Source organism: Tenebrio molitor, chromosome 1, assembly GCF_963966145.1.
Source record: "Tenebrio molitor chromosome 1, icTenMoli1.1, whole genome shotgun sequence".
NCBI lineage: Eukaryota > Metazoa > Arthropoda > Insecta > Coleoptera > Tenebrionidae > Tenebrio > Tenebrio molitor.
The window spans coordinates 42,507,082-42,527,754 of NC_091046.1; the positions used below are offsets into that span (position 1 = coordinate 42,507,082).

The 20,673-nt window shown below is 36.4% G+C and overlaps 3 protein-coding genes across 3 annotated transcripts; all 3 read left to right on the forward strand.

Annotated features, from left to right (window-relative positions):
- Positions 1-1,628: 1,628 nt before the first annotated feature.
- LOC138129561 (uncharacterized) lies at positions 1,629-7,747 on the forward strand. The gene is made up of 8 exons (XM_069045894.1): positions 1,629-1,929; positions 1,983-2,137; positions 2,186-2,349; positions 2,403-3,013; positions 6,415-6,627; positions 6,680-6,834; positions 6,884-7,047; positions 7,101-7,747. The coding sequence occupies exons 1-8, from the start codon at positions 1,726-1,728 to the stop codon at positions 7,712-7,714; spliced, it is 2,280 nt and encodes a 759-aa protein (XP_068901995.1). The 5' UTR covers positions 1,629-1,725; the 3' UTR covers positions 7,715-7,747.
- Positions 7,748-16,922: 9,175 nt separating this feature from the next.
- On the forward strand, positions 16,923-17,771 carry LOC138132491 (protein lethal(2)essential for life-like). The gene has a single exon (XM_069050002.1). The coding sequence runs from the start codon at positions 17,040-17,042 to the stop codon at positions 17,628-17,630; it is 591 nt and encodes a 196-aa protein (XP_068906103.1). The 5' UTR covers positions 16,923-17,039; the 3' UTR covers positions 17,631-17,771.
- A 133-nt stretch (positions 17,772-17,904) lies between these two features.
- Positions 17,905-20,459, forward strand: RhoGAP68F (Rho GTPase activating protein at 68F). Its single transcript, XM_069049890.1, has 8 exons — positions 17,905-18,142; positions 18,192-18,314; positions 18,368-18,656; positions 18,709-19,026; positions 19,076-19,245; positions 19,295-19,492; positions 19,542-19,648; positions 20,089-20,459. Exons 1-8 carry the CDS (start codon positions 18,103-18,105, stop codon positions 20,257-20,259), a joined length of 1,416 nt encoding a protein of 471 aa, XP_068905991.1. The 5' UTR covers positions 17,905-18,102; the 3' UTR covers positions 20,260-20,459.
- The last annotated feature ends 214 nt before the right edge of the window (positions 20,460-20,673 follow it).

Genomic DNA, 20,673 nt, shown 5'->3' on the forward strand with positions numbered 1-20,673 from the left:
AAGGGTGAAAAATCTCATCATATAAAAATTGAGGTTATGTAGAGATATTAGTAGCGCAGCATGTTAATACTTAAAGTTAATAACAACTAATAACAACTAATTAGATAGTTTAATAGTTGTCTCACTTTGCGAGTCATTTTTAATAACACGTTCAAATTTTAAATGTGAATTTGCGTACTTTCAAGGACATTAAAAATGACAGGCGTTAACTGGTATAGCCAATTGATTGCAAACCTAAATTACAACAGGTCGTGGTTCTTTGTTGATTAAAAAGCAGACTATAGCACCGATGGTGAAGAGAGATTTTGTCAAAACTCCAAAACAAAGTTGTCTGTGGTAAATCCAGTCACCATTTTTTTTGTTTTCGTTTCGAAAATGTGGTTCTCTCATTCTCGTTTTGTGTTTTCGAGCGAAAACCATTTTTTAAATAAAATTCTACTGTCAAAATTGACAAGTGACAGTTCATTAAGTTACCCCGCACGTTAAAATTTTCTATTCCACAGCCATTCCTTATGTCTTTTTTGTGTTGATTATATTGTATTCGGTTGTATTTCAAAAGGAAAAAAAATATTGTTTTTCGTATACTTTTTAAATGCATTGATAAACGAATAGCGCTGTGATAAGTTCGTGCATCGAAATGATCATCACGATTATTTAACTACCAGAGATGAAGAAGTGCTCAATATCACGGCGAGATTGTCAAAAATTCATGATAGTAAATTATCAGCTGATGAAGAAGAGATAACTGAAGGATTTGGTTTATCTAAACTAATCTAATTCGGTCCAAATGCTTACAAAGTTATCCGCTAATATTTGCTCGATGATTGATTGTTTGATTCGGTTTTATAATTTTGATTTGGATTGATTGCCTCGCCTGATGATAAAATAGGAATTACTGAAGATGTTATATAAAATCGCCGTGACTGTATCTTATTAATAAACGTGAAATGCAGTGGAAATTAACCTCTAATTAACATAATCGGTTATGATGATGTATAATTGTATCGGCTGTTCATTTAAATTTATCCTCAAAGGCGTTGAAGAGTCAATTGTGAACGCACCACGGATTACCAATCACGGATCAGCTAATTAAATCTAACCTCACTTTTTGCGTTGTTTGTGTTTTTACTCTGCAGACCGACGAGTGGTGCATTCACAATCGACTCTTCAATGCCAACTTTGAGGAGAAATTTAAATGAACACCCGATATATTTCAGTTTAAGGAAAACCACAATAAATTTATATCTTTGAGATACTCATTGCACAATTAATTTTGTACAAAAATTATATTTCTTATTTAGTAGATTCTAGTTATTACTACGTACTTAATTATTGTACTCAAGGCCATTCTTTTTTAAGAATACGTACTTAAGTGTCGCCCTTGATGCCGGATACTGTACTGTAGTGTTGAATTAGGTAGTAGAACAATTTATAACAGTGTAAGACACGTCCATTAAAAACTGAAGAAATAATAACAAAACTTGGATAAATTTAACATTTAATCTTTTTCGAGCAGTTTCTAAATCTCTCCGTTTCAAACAGTGTTCACGTCATTTTTAACCTTGAGAATTATCCATTTTTACTTGCGCAAAAGGATCAATGTTATATAATTTCAAGTGTAGTTCTCGATTAGAGATACTCCAATGGGAATTATTTAGTTTTCGTTTCTTGCGGTAAATCGATAAAAGCCACATCTGAGACACACCCACGACAGAGACTGGCAAGATGTTCAAGATTCTACTCTATTTCGTCTTCCTTCTGACAGTCTTTCACGAGTGCAGATCCCAATGCACTTCCAGTCCTACAACAATCAGCGGTACCCACGCTCCAACTGGCCAAATCTGTTCCGGAGATCTCATTTTCGAAGACAATTTCGACGAATTTGACTTGAAAAAATGGCAACACGAAAGTACTCTTGCTGGAGGTGGGGTAAGTACTGTTTCGTTAATTTAAGAACCAGCATTGTACTTGTGAACTATCAGAGTTGGGAATTTGAATGGTACACAAATAGTAGGTACAACAGTTACGCAGAAGATGGTGTTCTTTATATAAAACCTACACTGCTGGCCGACGAGAAGGGTGAAGACTTCTTGTCGTCGGGACATCTGGACATCAACGGAGGTTCTCCGGCTGACGAGTAACGACAACAAAACAAAAAACGATTTGTATTAATTACATTGTTCAGGTGTACCGATCCTCAGAGGTACGGTTGCGTCAGAGATGGAACCCCAACGAATTATCTTAACCCTGTTAAAAGTGCTCGTATCCGAACCGTGTACTCCTTCTCCTTCAAATACGGTAAAGTTGAAGTGAGGGCGAAACTCCCGGCTGGAGATTGGTTGTGGCCTGGTAACCACAATCAACATTTTCCGAAGACACTCGAATAAAATTGAAATTTATAGCTATTTGGTTGATGCCTCGATGGAACCAATACTCCGGATGGCCAGTTTCCGGCGAGATAGACATGATGGAAAGTCGTGGCAACCGCAATCTGGTCAACTCTTCCGGTGTCAACATCGGAACTCAACTAACAGGCTCTACTCTTCATTGGGGTCCAGCGTGGAACATCGACAAGTACATGATGACCCACGCCGAAAGAGTCAACCCTGATGGATACGACTCCGATTGGCACAAGTACCAGATGACGTGGACCGAAGACGACATCAGCTTCTCGATCGATGACGAACCTTTGGCCACGTTTGCTCCTCCGGATGGTGGTTTTTGGGAATGGGGCAATCTCAATTCTAGTGGATTCGCTAATCCTTGGAGGACTAGTAAATCCAAATTGGCTCCCTTCGATCAAGAATTTTACATCTTGATTAATTTGGCTTGTGGTGGTATTGGTGGGTTTTTCCCAGATAGTGCGACCAATCCAGGTGGTAAACCCTGGTCCAATACATCTCCCACCGCCTCCACTGATTTCTGGAAGGGCAGGGACCAATGGTTGCCGACTTGGCAACTGGAGAACGACACTGCCGCGTTTAAAATTGATTATGTAAAGGTTTGGGCCTTGTAAAGTTTGATGGAAAAAATCAATAAAGACAGTCGTTTGTATTAATAAGTGAATAATTTTTTAAGAAAATAAGAAATGGAAAAAGTTGTAGACAACACCAGTTAAAAAGAATTAGATAATCTTTAATTTGAATATAAGGGCGTGTGGTGAGATTACTGGACTTGCCAATCGATGTTCTACAAATTTTTCTTTCGTTGTACTTAACTACTTCCGCTTTAATTCAAGAGTTATTTCTTGTGGTTATGCAAGATGAAATAAATCAAATTATACGTATTATGTTTTCCATTCGGTGTGAAAAACCGCTATCAATAAATCGCATTCTGATTATTTGTTATTTATTAAGATGTACCTAATCGAGATGCAGATGCAAAGTTGCGTCTATTGTAATTATGCAAATGACATCCGGATTCGAGAACTCGTAGGTAATACTAATTACTACGTTTTCATGAGGATTGAGTTCGATTTGAATACTGCTTTAGTATTCAAATTGCCAAGTGTTTTCATTGCAGTTTTGAGATCGAGCTGAATACTGTTTGGGTTCGTTTTGAAATTTTGACATTTGCCAGCTGTCAGTACTTCCTAGTACTTGTCAGTGTGAGAATATAACCTCGACGCTTCAAGTTTTGGGTTGTTTGTGTTTGTAAGAGTGCTTTAAGTTAATTGAAGTTATGAAATGAATCATTCTTTCTGAGCCGCTGCACTTATTATTTTTTTTTAGCATTATTATATGCAGTCTTAAGGGATTTCCACTTATTTTTTATTTGTTCGACGGTTTTGCTAGCTACCCCATTCTTGACCATTTCTTGATGAATTTTCTTATAAACATCTTGATTTTTATATTTTTTTCAATCGAACAGTTTTATAATATTTTGCTCTTTGAAGATATCTAAGAGCAGCTGCACCTCGAAGGGTTGCCAAAAATTACGACCGCTAATACTTGATGACCGTGTTTCTTCCATTTTTCGACGAAAAAGAATTTTTAGCCAAAAGCACCACAATACACGAAACCAACGAACAACAAACAAGAAGGTTATGTGTAAACAAACGTCACAATTTGTCAAAACAAAACGTCAAGCTAATTTTAAAGATTTTAAGCGATTTGGAGCCTTTAAGGAGCTCGTCGAACAAAAAATGTTGTATATTCAACTCGTTCTTATGTAAATTGGGCTTTTTTTGGCACTCGTCGGCCTCGTTTCACTCGCGTTTTAAACTGGCCCACTAATGTCAAAAAAGCCCAATTTACACGCGAACTCGTTAAATAAACTAACCAGTGTTCAATTGAAATGTTCATCAAGTTGGCTTTGACTTTATTTTTTAAAAGACAACAACATCGTAAATTAAGTTGGTTAGACAAAGATAGCGACAAAGACCAAAGCCAATTTGATGAACTTTTCAATTGAACACGTGTTAGTTAGTTAATCTTAATTTATATCTACTCAGTTTTAAAATGTTACCGCTTTATTCCCGTCACTTTAATAAACCGAAATGTTATGAATTATGATTCATAGTTTTAATGTGCTTGTTTATTCCTCAGTGTTTATTTCTCATCCTCTGTTTTTTTGAAGTGAAACAAAAAATTCAGCTTGCAGCAAGGTGATAACTGATAACTGATAACATTAGGTACTCTGAAATCTTGATCTGAACCATATTGTAATTAAGTATTATACAACACTTTAAGGGATTTTTCAATTTAGCTGTTGTGCCTTAATGGCACCTTTGAAGAGAAAATCAATAATGTTCTAATAAAAATGTCCATTTTGTTACGTCACTTCATGCGGGAGTTTGTTGAAGGTACTCTAAGTGTTGGTGACCAATTTAAAATTTGTAGAGGCCACACATTTTTGGTTATTTAATTTTTGTTCTTACTAAAATGTTGTGGAGTCACCAGTTTTCTGAAAAATTGCTCGACTAACAACTGTAATAAAAAAAAAACGGTTTTATCTTGTTTGCTATTTTGACAACACAGATTTGTTGGTGACACTAGAATTTGTAACTATCTTTTATATGAAAGATGTCACACTTGAAGTATGTTATTTGTGCATTTATTTAAAGAAATGATTGATAAGATGTTTCAATTATACAGGGTATTTCACACAAGTGAGCCCGGCGGAATGGAAAATGCAACCCACAATACATTTGCAAGGCTGTTTTTTCTAATTTGCCTCCATTTTGATTCTCTAATAGACATATTAACGAACGGGACGTCATTATCTGGGATGTCCTTATGGTCATTATTTCACGGAACATTTTACGCAAATTTTTAGGTTGGCAAAGCTTGATCCGTCATGCGAGTCAGTTTAAATTACAAAATGTGCAAAGAATTATTTATCAGGCTTTATCAAGCAACAAATTCGCGACCGTATTTTTGGCAATTTCACGTATTTCAGCGGGCGTACATGAAAGATTATCTTCCATATTCGTGTTTTGTGACAGAATTTGGATAAAACAAAAGGCGACTTTGAAGACTTGATCAAATTTTCACTTTTAAAATTAAGACATTACCAACCGCCACAAAAATCCCTAAATCGAGGAAAGTAAACATTTTTGTTTAAAAACCGCTTAAAAGGGCAAATTACAAAAAATAGTACAAAAAACTCGTTTCATAAGACCTTGAAGCACTCATTCTTTAAAATAACTCGTGGCTACGCCACTCGTTTTTTAATCTTGAATTCGTGCTTCAAGACTGGCCTTTTAATATACTATTATTTAACGAGTTCATGTGTAAAATGGGCTTTTTTGGCACTCGTGGGCTTTTAAAACGCTCGTTACAACATTTTTTTGTTCGACGAGCCTTTTAAAGGCTCCAAATCGCTTGAAATCTTTAAAATTAGTTTGACGTTTCGTTTTGACAAGAAGTGACATTTATCAAAATCCATTCACACAGGACAAAATTCTCAAATTTTGACAGTGTCGAACAAAAAAATGAAATTAGGAATCCGTGATAGCTTTGCTTCCAATAATTTAATTTGTCACAACTAAGATTGCTAAAATACGACGATTAAAATATATTCGATCAATGAGAAAAGAGACATAATCCTGATTTAAGGCGAATGTAATAAAAATGCCTCTGCCGTTTGTTTGCGCCTTTGGTTTTTCATAATTTCATTTAACCAAGCGAAAATGACATTTATGTAAAAATTTACAAAATTGCACAGTTAACTATGTTTTTCATTTTTTAAATCAAAAAATAAATACATATACAAGTTAGCGTTGGAAATGTATTGTGGGTTGCATTTTCAATTCCGTCGGGCTCATTATCACTCATGAAATAGCCTGTATAATTGCAACTGTAGTTTTCGATTAAAGATGTTTTAAATTGAAATTACTTAGTTTTTGTTTTCTTTGGTAACTTGTTTCACACATGCTATAAAAGCCACATCTGGAGTAATGTCACAACATAAACACGCGAGATGTTCAAGATTCTACTCTACTGCTCCCTCCTTGTGGGAGTTTTCCACCAGTGCAGATGCCGGTGCATTCCTAGTCCTACAACAGTCAGCGGTACCCACGCTCCAACTGGGCGAATCTGCTCCCGAGATCTCATTTTCGAAGACAATTTCGACGAATTTGACTTGAAAAAGTGGAATCATGAAAATACCCTCACTGGAAGTGGCGTAAGTAGTTTTTGTGACTCTGAGAACTCACAATAAATTAGTAAATCATTAGAATTGGGAATTTGAATGGTACACCAATAGTCGATACAACAGTTATGCACAAGGTGGGTTTCTTTATATAAAACCTACTCTGGTGGCTGACGAGAAGGGTGAAGATTTCTTGTCGTCGGGACATTTGGACATCAACGGAGGTTCTCCGGCTGACGAGTAACGACAACAAACCAAAAAAACTATTTGTATTAATAACATTGTTCAGGTGTACCAACCCTCAGCAGTACGGTTGCGTCAGAGATGGAACCCCAAGGAATTATCTTAACTCTGTTAAAAGTGCTCGTATCCGAACCGTGCACTCCTTCTCCTTCAAATACGGTAAAGTTGAAGTGAGAGCGAAACTTCCAGCTGGAGATTGGTTGTGGCCTGGTAACCAGAATCAACATTATCCGAAGACGGTAGAGTAACATTGAAATTTCCAGCTATCTGGTTGATGCCTCGGTGGAACCAATACTCCGGATGGCCAGTTTCTGGCGAGATCGACATGATGAAAAGTCGTGGTAACCGCCACCTTATCAACGCTTCCGGAACCAACATCGGCACCAAACTGGTAACTTCTGCCCTTCATTGGGGTCCGGCGTGGAACGTCGACAAGTACATGATGACTCACGCCGAAAGAGTCAACCCTGCCGGATACGACTCCGACTGGCACAACTACCAGATGATGTGGACCGAAAGCTACATCAGTTTCTCGATCGATGATGAATCTTTGGCCGTTTTTGCTCCTCCGGATGGTGGGTTCTGGGAATGGGGTAATCTCAGATCTAGTGGATTCGCTAACCCTTGGAAGACTAGTAAATCCAAAATGGCCCCGTTCGATCAAGAATTCTACCTTTTGATTAATCTTGCTTGTGGTGGCATTGACGGTTTTTTCCCTGATGATGCGAGCAATCCAGGTGGTAAACCCTGGTCTAACACTTCTCCCACCGTCTACACCGATTTCTGGAAGGGTAAGAATCAATGGTTGCCTACTTGGAAACTGGAGAATGATACTGCCGCCTTCAAAATTGATTATGTAAGGGTTTGGGCGTTGTAATGTTAAAAAAAAAAATAAATTTCAGTTAAGACACTCTTTTGTATTAATAAATTGAATAATTCTTTATAAAGTAAAAAATGGTAAATTGACAAATCCACGAGATGTTAATTTCTTTGTTGTACTTCGTTGTACTTCAGTTTTAATTCAAAAGTTAGGTAAGTAGGTACTTGTTGTTACTCAAGGTGAAATAAATCAAATCAGATTACGTTGTTCACGTAATTGCAAAATGAGGTGTCCAAATATTATTCTACTTATCTAAAAACCGTTAATAATATATATTTTTCCAACATCGATTATGAAAATGATACTTTCATCACTCAATTTAGTGAGGAAAATAGGCGTTTGCATCACTAGTGAGGAAAATGGAGAAAGTAAACTCACTAGTGAGGAAAATTTATTTAACAATCTACTACATTAACAATCTACTACCTACTTCATTAATACAAAAATTTAAAACATTGTTATTTGCATTAATTGAAACTCCAGATCCGGAAAATTCAAAAAATAGGGGAGTAAAATAATTATAAAGAAATTTAAAATTGAGACTCATTTTCATAATCGATGTTGGAAAAGTATCTTTTTTTTACTCGGCAGATTTGCGCACTCGCTTGGCTCGAGCGGCAAAATTTCCTCCTCGTAGAAAAAAGTATTACTTTACTCACTTATTGCATAAATGACTATTATGTATCACATTTTAATTATTCTTTAAGTTTTTAACCCAACCGTACTTAAATATGTGTTCATTTACTTATTAACTGATAAAATTCAAAATCATTTATTCATTCTAGTGCATAAACATAACAAAAACAAAACAGAAAAAATTAATTTGATTAAGAGGGTATACTACAAACTTAAAAAATCTAAGCAATAATTAATTTTTTGAGGTGTCATTTTATTTGGATTTGTTAATTAAACATTTTCGAATTATTATAAAAAAATCTGTACGAATAGTACCATCGTGATAATAAAAAACGACTACAGTTAACTTGGGACTCCACTAAGGCCTGGTTGCATAAAGCGATGTCAAGTCGTTGTTAAAGTTAACATAACGTCAAGCGATCTGATTGGAGGATATTTAACATTTTATTTGAATTAGCACTAAGGCTTCGTCCAGGCAGATGTATAGTGAAATATGTCAATCATCAAGACGGCGGTGATTTATTCAAATTTACACAGCACAAATTTCTTGTGTAGTCGTTTTTTGTGATCACAATGGTACCAGGTGATTCAAACGAGCCTAACAAAATTTGTTATGCAACCAACAATACATGTCCCCCTCATTAAATTTGACAAATGTGATGTCGGGTATGTTGACTATGTTTTATAACAATAAATTAAAAATAAAATATAGTATTTTAATCTACGTAATCGGTGCAAATCTAATGTTGGCTGCATTACAAATTTCATTAGGCTCATTATTACCCGTGAATTACCCTGTATAAATATCAGTGTTGTTAAGTTTTGTCTGAAGCAAGGTATAGTTTGTCCAGAGAGAGATTGGTTGTCATAAAAATCACTAAATTCTCCGCAGAGAAAGTACTACTTAATACCTGTTCACGTTGGATTGAACATTAGTGGTGCAAATCGCACACATTTGGCATTAACTTTCATATGAGTTGTCATAGTAACAGGTCAGTTATTTGCACCACAGCTGTGCTTCTCAACGTGAACAGGTTATAGCGTAAATTATTTATTTATTTACCTTATTATTTTTGTTATTATTATTAGTGTTGGGTTACAAGTCTACAATTTAACAATTTAATCTCCCAATCTCTCGCTGGACGGAGTATAGCTACGGATTTGTATCGGTTTTCTAAGTATAGAATTTATGACAGTTTAATCTTAATAAATCGATGACAGACGGAGATAAATAATTTCTTTGAAAATAATCAATGCCCTAAATCTGATAAAAGTCTATTTATTTTTATTAAGTATTTCGTTTAATTTCCAGGAATCTTTAGTTTCATATGATCGCTTTTATTATGAACAAAAATAAATAAATAAAATGTTAATAAATATTTAGAGCTCTCCGTTGCTATGAGAAATCTTTGGTGTTTAGAAAAAATTTCGATTTTACCACTTATAATTTCAGCAACAGGAATAGTAGCGAAATCTCTTTTTAAAAATTTAAGAATTCTGGATTTAGGGAACACATTGGTATAGTTGAAATTCAAAAAGGTACTGTAGCGAGCAAAAAAACTTGTCGCCAAAATCATGCTTTGACACAACAGAAAATGCTCCATTGTAAAACGGTCGTAAATATCATAACCTATCATCATGTTGTATGACATTGGTTGTCATTTTTTTCTCATTTTTTTTGACACTTTGTTGACATGGGCGTAATCAGGCAGGGAAAAATTTTTAATTTGTGACAATCTAACTAAATTTTGAATGACATTGACGACCAGAATTTTTTGCTCGCGACAGTATATTATTATACTCATGTCATATCGTGACGAAGTTCCTTAACATTGACACAAAACACAGAACATAATACAGGGTTATTCTAAATGATTGTAGTCGAAGTAGGCGTGAAAACTGAATGTAAAATTTACGGTTGCCGCTCCACATAAAAAAATCATCAAAATGATGTCTTAAATTGAGTGCAAAACAACTCAATATTTTTAAAATTGATTGTAGAACAACTCAATATTTCTGGATTCAATCGTTAATTTAACAAAAATAAATAAAATCCTCATTACCGCACTTTTTACCTAAAAAGTGACAGTGACAGCGACACAACTGACAGTTCACATGAAAGCGGCAAAAACGTAATAACATGGGCATGGCCTACTTCGACTACAATCATTTAGAATAACCCTGTATAAAAACACAACAAAGTCAAAATGTGGAGGCGAGACGCCGGTAATTATATTGATTAGCACTGCACTATTACTTCAAAGTAATATCCGTAATAGTGTATGTACTTACTCTCGCAAAATTGCCGTGCCGCCGCCGCCGGGTGGTGGAGGGAAATAATAAATTACCCTTATTAACCTCAAAAGCTTTTCTACATTAATATTGTATATAATAATACAGGATGTTCTCAAAGTTGAGGTGTTCCTTTTAACCTGTGATAGTATGCGTTGTTCTAAAGAGTTTTAGCCAAAGTCACCTTAGTAAAATGTGTACGGCAATGAAGATACAATAAGTTAATTTTTTTGAAATTTCTGAAACCGGTCCTGCTCAAATTTGCGCTGATTTGTTAGAAATTAGAATTGACAAAAAAAAAATCAAATGAGCATGGACGTTAATCAAAAATACTGTCAGAGTTGTCATCTAATTAGTCGGAATGGCTTCATCATTACGAAAATAATGAGCTCACAGATATGTTGCTAACGCATGGGCAATGTTATCACGTTATCAGAATGTAGCTGCGGCGTCCAGAGAGTACCCAGAGCGATTTCCAGAAAGACACCATCCTGGGCCATGTCAGTTATTAATTTAGGACAGCGGAGAAACAGACAGGACCGGACTCAAAATTTTAGAAAACAATAAAAATATACAATCAATTATCTCCCTTAATACAAACATTTTACTAAGAAGATTTAGGCTAAAATTCTTAAGAATAATGTATAGTATCTCGTGTTACAAGGAACCCCTCAACTTCGAAAACACCCTGTATATAGTTTGTTTTTTAATCAAAGAACCACGACCTGTTGATTTAGGTTTGCAAATATAAAATTTTACTAAATTTAGGAAATTTAATGGGATCTGTTGGCTATACCAGCCAAAGCTTGTCATTTTTAATGTCCTTGAAAGTACGCAAACTCGCATCTAAAATGTGAACGTGTTATTAAAAATGCCTCGCAAAGTAAGACATTTATTATAAACTTTCAAGTTAGTTGTTATTAGTTATTGTTAACTTTATTAACATGCTGCGCTTCTAATATCTCTAATAACCTCAATTTCTATATGATGAGATTTTTCACCCTAGGTCAAAAGTGTACAATGTTGTCAGCTCTATTTTAGGTGTAAATTGCGGTATTGTGGTTATTTGATTAAAAAACAGACTGTATGTACAAGAATTGATGCATTTAATTACATAATATGTGTCCTAGTAGTTTACATTATCAACATCTTCTTGACATCTAATTTAAATTTATCATATTTTCCATCAATAAAATTATTTTTCACACAAAATGCCTTAACATTAGTGCAGTATGTCCTCAAGGAAGAAACGATCGTTTTCGATTATTTTTTTTTTAATTGAAGATGCTAACAAAGCATCCCTGTTAGATAGCTAACTACCTAGTATGTTTTAAAAATGTTATGTAAGTAGAAATACGTCAAACAAAACGTGATTGTGTGGGAGTGGAAGGATCGAGAGAAAAATTGGTAATTGTTCACTTTAACTACTTCTGGAATTTTCGCGTTTTTTCTGGCTAGACAGCCCCAGGACGTCCTCCTACATCGTTTCCTACCAGTCAAACCTTGTGCAAATGAAAATTTTCCTTACCCTTACTAAGACTTGGCGCGACCTTGACGCGACCTTAAAACACAACAAGAGAGAAAAAAAAAGGCATTTGCACCAGGTTTGAATGGTGGGACACGATCTAGGAGGACGCCCCGAGGCTGTCTAGCCAGAAAAACCGCGAAAATTCCAGAAGTAGTTAAAGTGAACAATTACCGAAAAATTACAGCTAAACACCGATTTATTTTTTTAACTGTTTGATTTCCGTCACTAAAGTGCCTGACATGCGGACCTATCAAAATTAACATAACATGTACCGGGTGTCCCATCACTTGTGTCCCGTAGGAAAATGACTTTAAAACTAAATTATATTTATATGAAGGTATTATAGATGCATAAATACTGTTCACCGCCACAAAAATTGGGTATTACTTTTTTGCTAAAATTAATTACCTAGGTACAGCAGGCAAAAAACTATCTCTTTAAAAATTAAATTTTGTTCAATGCAGTTCAAATTTAGTATACGTTTTGAAAAAATGGTAGAGCAATAAAATCCGTGATTAGAATTTAATTAAAATGTTTTGATGTAAAGATATTTGGTTAAATTAATTTGGGCCGTTCTACTTTATGAAAATTTATTGCAGACGAAGATTTATGAGGGATGCAGTGTGTTTGATGCCGTGACACAGGCAGGTACCGCTGGAACCCTCTTGAATGGTCTTCGTACCATAAATTGCGGACAAGAATAATACCCACAAACTTAACTTTGTCTTCCATAAATTTTTATAAAGTAGAAGGACCCAAATTAAATTAACCAAATATCTTTACATCAAAACATTTTAATTAAATTCTAATTACGGATTTTATTTCTCTATAACTATTTCATAACGTATACTAAATTTGAACTGCATCGAACAAAATTTAATTTTTAAAGTGATAGTTTTTTACTTGCTGTACCTAGGTAATTAATTTTAACAAAAAAGTAATACCCAATTTTTGTGGCGGTGAACGGTATTTATGCATCTATAATACCTTCATATAAATATAATTTAGTTTTAAAGTCATTTTCCTACGGGACACAAGTGATGGGACACCCGGTATATAACATGTTGTTGAATTTCCCGCAATGTCTGAGTATTCTTCTATTGCAAACTAGTAAAACTGACAACAATGCATCAGACATTGATGCTATTTATAACCTCAAACTTAGAAAAACACAACCTAATTCAACAGACAGCTTTACTACCAAATTAAATGCAAAATTTTCCATGGCCTCCGATTATGCCAAAACAACGTAAATGCTGTTTACATTGAATCATTTTAACATAATAAAACCTTCGTTGCATCACATCTGTTTATTAATATGATGTAACAACAATAGATAGGTACTCATACCTTGATATCTCGAGCCATACACTTCTTATCTGCTTAAAATATCTAAATCACCTTAAAAACAGTCGCAGAACCAACATTTTTTCGGTAGGTAAGCCCATGAATTACCTTATCAATTTTTATATCAAAATATTTCGAGAGATAATTACACATGGGTACAAGTGAATTGACAGAAAAATAATAATTAATACATAATTTTCAGAATAACAATTTAGGATAGTAGGTAGTAGTACTATAGTAGGTAGATAACAGTATAAATGAAATAAAATAGATTTTAGATTTTTTATTATTGGTACTTACGAGTAGTTATTTAAGTACAGACCTACACAGATAAAATAAAAACTTCTCTTTAAAATAAAGAAACCAGTTTTTCTTCACAAAAATGAAATTATTTCTTATTATCGTGACATAGAAAAGTTAAAAATGATTTCTGCAGTTTTCTTATGTTTTTCGCTCTTATAACTCAATTTCATATAAATGTGCATCTAAGCAAGCCATGAAAATCTGATTTTCTGTTGGTATTAAAGCTAAAGCTAGTGACTTTTTTCAAAGTTGCTTACACTGCGCGAGCCCGATTTGACTAATTTTTCAGTTTTTGTTCATTTTAACATTGTTGATTTCAAAAGCAATGTTACGTCTTTTTACTGATAAAATTAAAGTAATTCTTATTTGTTTTTGTCTTTGTATTTTTACCAAGTAAAGATTTATTGGACATGACCTTCATAAATGTGACTTTTGTAATGTAACTAAATTAAAGGTGCTTTTACAAATGTACAGCTCACTTGATGAACATTTATATGAAATCAATTATATATTTTACCTTTACCTAGAGGGAATTTTATACAGGGTGGTCCCGATATAACCTGCCAAAAAAATTCTGGGTCATTAGAAGGATCTAACAAGTCCAAAAAACCCCCCTTCGTTAGGTCCAAAATAATGGGGATAAATTAACCCCTATCCACACCCATTCGACGCTGCTGACCACAAAAATGCGTACCTACTCAGGAATTAATTGTTGGTGTTTGTAAGGATGACAGTATCTAAGCAACATAGGTATCTGTATCGTTTATGACAAATCTCAAATCTGACAAACTAAATCAAATTAATGACATTTATTGAAAACGCTGTACACTGCGTGCGTTAATTCACCAGCTTATTTAGGTACAAAAGCTGATTTTGTAGACTGAGATGAATGAGTAATAAAATAATAAAGTGGTGTTCCTCAATGTGTAAATAAATGTATAGGTAGTGTGTGCAAAATTGTGGAAGAACTGTGTAATAAGAGTATCGTCTTAATTGTGGTTAAATAGCCAAAATAATGTATTGAATAAATTTATTTACACTTTACATATTCGTACTTTCAACTCTAACTGAGATTATCTACTAACTAATGAAAGGTAAACTAGACTAGAAACATTATTTTATAATAAATGTTCTGTGTGCCTTCCGTTGGCATTTAAGCACATTTGAGTACGCTGGTACCAATTTCCATAAACAGAATTCAGCATTTCTAGGTTTTTACGAATCTGGTTCGCGGCGTCTGTTACGCGTTTCTGGAGTTGGCTTTTTGTATTTATTTCAACTTCGTATACCAAATCTTTCGTGTGGCCCCAAAAATTAAAATCCAGAGGGGTTAAATGGAGGATCGGGGACGCCATCGTATTGGAATCAGTCAGAACCAACCTCACATAAATGCAGATGTAGCTCCACAAAAGTACAACGAGACGGAAGGACTCCTTCAGGAAAACGCTCGCCGTATGGTAGCCATGCCGGTCTTGAATTACCACGTGTTTCGCCATAGAGTAAATGCAAATCGGCGTATTCTTGTTTCGTGAATTTCATAACTTTTTGAAGGATTCGCAAATTTAAAATTAAACTTGACAAATGTCATAGGTGTTGCAGGTACCGTTGCTAAAGAAATCGCAGCCAAGTAACCAGAATTACCTTTTTAAAACCGATTAACTCATTAGCGTACAGCAAATTTTGATCAAATTTTCAATTATTTTTATCTCGAAAACGAAAAGACTTTTATTAGAAACTTTTTTTGTGTATGAGTTCTACTCATCGTCACCTATTACTGGATTTCTTCTGGCAGGTTATATCGGGACCACCCTGTATATACTTTTTTTTTTTGAAGTGAAACTTTTTATGGGAGGGTCTTGAAATTCTGATCGGCAACCTTTTTGTGTGACGAAAAGTGGTGGGGGTAAACACAATCGGGTCGACTGGGAGCGAGAATGCATTTAGCGCGTAGCCAAAGCACTGGCACAGCTGCGCCGGCGCGTGATCAGAAATTGTGGCGGCCCCAAATTTCAGGTTCAAACGTGCAAAATAATAGTTCTTTTCGATATAAGGACGCTGTCACATCATTTTTCAGGTCAGGTCAGGTCAGGTGTAGTCGGCGTTTTAATTTTCAATATTTAAAATACGCGCTTAAAGAGTTGGCGGCGGAGCGTGCTTGGGCCACGCGCTAGATTCTCGCCGAGTGGGAGCAGTGTCTCGCACAACATTTGCGCCAATATTTCCATCACACTTAAATGTAAGTTAATCTGTTTGACACGATACAAACATTAAGGGATTGTGTATACTTCTGTGTTTGTCACACTCACGGCATTTATCGATAATGTCCTCTCTTTAATTTGGAGGCTTAAAAATGAACAATGAGTTACGCATTTCGATATTGTTATCGTTGTTTATAATTTATTTTCTTCATTAAAATATACAATTTTGTTGTGAATATGCTATTTAAAAGTGATTGAAGGATAATTACAATGTTTCCCTGTAATACAAAACTTTCACTTCTATCGTGCGCCTTTACGACACATTCTGTTTTTTTTAATTACGTGGTTTATAGCTAATTATTTTTGCGTACACTACCTAATTAATTAGAGATCATTGAATGGTTTCTTCTAAAATGCTTCCAAAAATATTTCCACGTTTGAATCTACGGTTTGAATGTAGTTATCGTCCTTTTTTATTACTTGTCCTTTTGTTGCATATTGTTAAAAAGCATCAAATTGGATTTAAAAAATTGTTGCTGTTACTTTTGACACAGGAGAGCTTTCTGATAGGTAAAATATTTAAATAAAAGCAAACCTTAACTCTTATTTTTATTTTTGGATAAAGGTAACATGAATTACGGGTTATATGGACACAAAACGTCATGAGGTCAAGACATTTTTCTTCCAAAATTAAATTTTCATAATTTACAAAAAAAATTGAACTTGATTCTTGCTTGAATTACAATAAATAAACACGATTTTGGCGAATTCGGGTCGTTTCTAGAACAGAAACCATCCAGAATTTTCGAAAACTTCTATTCGCAATAATACAGTGTTCTAGAAGTTCTCGAACAAACGCGCCATCTAGAATTTTCTACGGTACTGCGTATAAAAACAAGCGAGCGGCGCGGACGCTCAGTTTGAAATTGAAAAGCGAACAAAGTAGAACGAAGAAATAAGAAGCAAATTGTGAATTTTTCCAGTGTTCAAGAGAAAAGTGCTGAAAATCAAGTGAAAAATGTCTCTTCTGTCGTTAGTAAGAGATCCACTGGACTACTTGCGTCCATCCCTGATCCTGGGCCAGCACTTCGGGATGGGCCTCGACGACGAAGACTTCCTCGAACCCTGCCTCCCTCGACGAGTCCGTCGAATGCTGCTGTCCGCACCCTACTACGCAAGAAACTGGCAGTCGCAGTCGTCCAAGAAAGACAAAGGTTCGACGTTGTGCATGAACAAAAACAAATTCCAAGTGAGTCTCGACGTTCAACAGTTCGCCCCAGAAGAAATCACCGTCAAAGTGTCGGGGGACACCATCACGGTCGAGGGCAAACACGAAGAGAAAGAAGACGACCATGGAGTCATCTCGAGGCACTTCGTTCGGAAGTACACTCTGCCGCAGGGGCACAATGTTGACTTGGTGCAGTCTAAACTGTCCTCAGATGGAGTGTTGACCATCACCGCTCCAAAGAACGACGAAAAGAAGGACGAACGCGAAATTCCTATCGCGCTGACAGGACAGCCATCAAAAGCCATCGAAGGAGACAGTGGTGATGACAAAAAGGAGAATGAAAAGCGAGAAGAGAAGCGCGACGCACGCAAGAAAAAATAGATAAAATAGATGCATTTTGAGTGTCAGTTAATTCGCATTTAAGTTACAGTTAAGTAATTTATGTTAGTCTAAGTTTATTATCTCTGGTTTGATGTTCTTTTGTATTTTTTCTCATAAATAAAGTTACTTTTTGTAATAAAAGGTGTTTTTATGTTGAGACGCCTAGAGAAAGACTTGAAACAATCTGGTGACTTTGTTGTCGTTGCATTGGTAGCGGCGCTGCAAACGTCATTTAGCTGTCATATTTGTTGATTGTCAAAAAACGTCAAAACTGTTTAATAGTAAAAGAGTAGTTTCAATATTTAAATAATGTTGGTGTAGAGTGCGGTGTCCGAGTGAGTTTGAAAACACACTTTCTTATCTGTTCGTGGTTCGTTTGAATAAGTCGTATTTTATCTGGCCGGAAAGGTGGGCGTGCTTAATTACAATAAAAAATAATTTTCCTTTTGAAATGACTTAATTTGCATTTAAAATGAACACGAACAAGCTAAGTCCGACGAGAAACTTTTCAGGTCGGTATAATACCCAGTTTAGAATAGAGTATAGACTTATAGATTGCAGGAAATCTGGTTGATAACAGTGATGAGCCATACCCGAGTTTATCAGATTACCACGATTACGAACCTAATCTCGAGTTTGATGACAGTGAACTGCACCAGAGCCCGGACGCTGTCTCGCAAACAGGTAAGTTGCGCCATAGTGAGAGCTGTTGGTTGCTGATGGTCGCGTCCCGTTAGCGGAACTAATCCAGATGGAGTCGAACGGGATCAACTCCCCCATCCCGGACTTCACCGACGACAACTTCGAGGAAGAACTGGCCGACCCCAGCGAAGAGAACCTGGACAGCTTCGTGTACTCGCCGTCGTACCCCGAAGTCGACGACTCGCCGACGAGCAAATTCTCGGAGATCGACAAGTACAAGATCGTCGACGTGAAAGGGGACGATTCGGTCGGCAGAAAGATTATTGTTGTTTACGCCCATCGCCTCCCGCCCATCGCCGAAATCAATCACGGATTATTTTTAAAGTAATCACGTTCGCTGCCCACCCGCCGCGTATTCACAATCGCACCATTCCAGCTACTTAACGCACACTCTGGACCAGTACGTCGAGCAGGACTACAGTCTGGTCTACTTCCACTACGGCCTCTCCAGCAAGAACAAGCCCTCCCTCCGGTGGCTGGTCCAGGCGTACAAAGCCTTCGACAGGAAGTACAAGAAAAACTTGAAGGCTCTGTTCCTAGTCCATCCGACCAGTTTCTTGAAAATTGTCTCGCAGCTTTTCAGGCCCCTGATCAGCGCCAAGTTCGGCCGCAAGCTGAACTACGTTCACACGTTGAAGGAATTGAACGAGCACATATCCCTCGAGAAGCTAGACATCGCGGACGAGGTCGTCGAGTAAATGCGACAATTCTTGTGCAACACGCGCTCACCCGGTTTTTTCCAGACATGACAAGAAGCTGGGGGGCACCGTGGCCCCCGCGACGGACAGCGCCTTCCAGCCGAGCTCCCCGCAGCAGCAGTTCGGGGTCACCCTCCAGTTCATCAAAGACAACTACAACGTCACAATACCCCCCGTCGTCAAACAGTGTGTCGAGTACTTGGATCAGCCTGACGGTACCAGCACTTTGTCTACTTTTGCGACGACATAAAAATCTTTTGATAGCTCTAGAGACCGAAGGAATATTTAGAAGGTCCGCGAACACGCTGAAAATCAGACAGCTGAAGGAGGTGGCCAATCAGGGGGAGCTGTTGACTTTCGCCGACGCCCACGAAGCCGCGGTCCTGCTGAAAACGTTCTTGCGAGAGCTGAAGGAGCCGCTGTTGACGCACGAGTTGTACGACGAGATCATACAGTTTCAAAGTGAGGGGGAGACGTTTTCGGTGAATTCGTACTGATCGGGTGTTTTTAGCTTGGGAGAAGGACCAACAGTTGCGACAGGTGTCGATTCTGGTGATGGAGAAGCTTCCCGAGGACAACTATCAAATATTGAAGTACATTATCAGCTTCCTGTCCAGGGTAAGCGGTCGGGGGTGGTCAAAATCGTGTTTTTATATTTCGGTGACACTGAAAACAGTTTCACAATGATCAATTTTATGGCATCGTTTCTAGTGATTATTGAATATGGGGTTGGTATTGATAGTACATTTTTTAATGTTAAATGTGATGTCATTTGAACTTGAATCCATGTTGTGGGATCAAAATAAACTCTTAAGGGGGTAGATTATTATTGCAACAACATTTGGGAGACAATTTGAAATTAAATTTTCAACGAAATGACATTGCTTCATCCAATACCAACCCAATTCCATTAAAATAAAAATCACTAGATAATTATCTTATTTTCAATTGATGCAGCCGAAATATTTAGAAAAAACAGCATGTTACACTCGCTTCACAAGACATGTTGACCGTCTTGTGCAACTCGTATAACAATATAGTATTAATGACGTGTTCAGGTGATGGAGAGGGCCGACTTGAACAAAATGAACGCGCAGAATCTGGCGGTGGTCTTCGGGCCTAATCTGGTGTGGTCCGAAGTGGAATCGATGTCGCTCGTCGCCATAGGCCCCATAAACATGTTCACCCAGTTCTTGTTGCAGCACTGCAACGCGATATTTATGATTTAGAGATGCTTCGAGATGTCGATTCTGTGATTGTTGATGCATTTTTTCGATGGATTTCAAGTTTAAGTACAAACGAACCTTAATTTACAATTTTACATTCTAGGTCTCGACCACTTAACACAATAACAGGGTTTTCGTATTTAGACTTATTTGGATCATTAATGTAAAGTCTCGATTGAATATATTACTTAAATTACTTGTTATCACGTCATATAATTAATTAACAATGTTGAACATAAAGAAATAGTTTGACTGGATATATCATGTTAGAAGAACGTTGTAAAAGATTTTAAGTACCAATTTGTGTTGCTTACTACGAATTGTGTCAGAACATAAGACTTATAGACGGTAGTTATGTAACTGTAAGAGAGCAGTAACAGATGTAGTAATTTTGTAAATTATATCCTGGCGCGTATC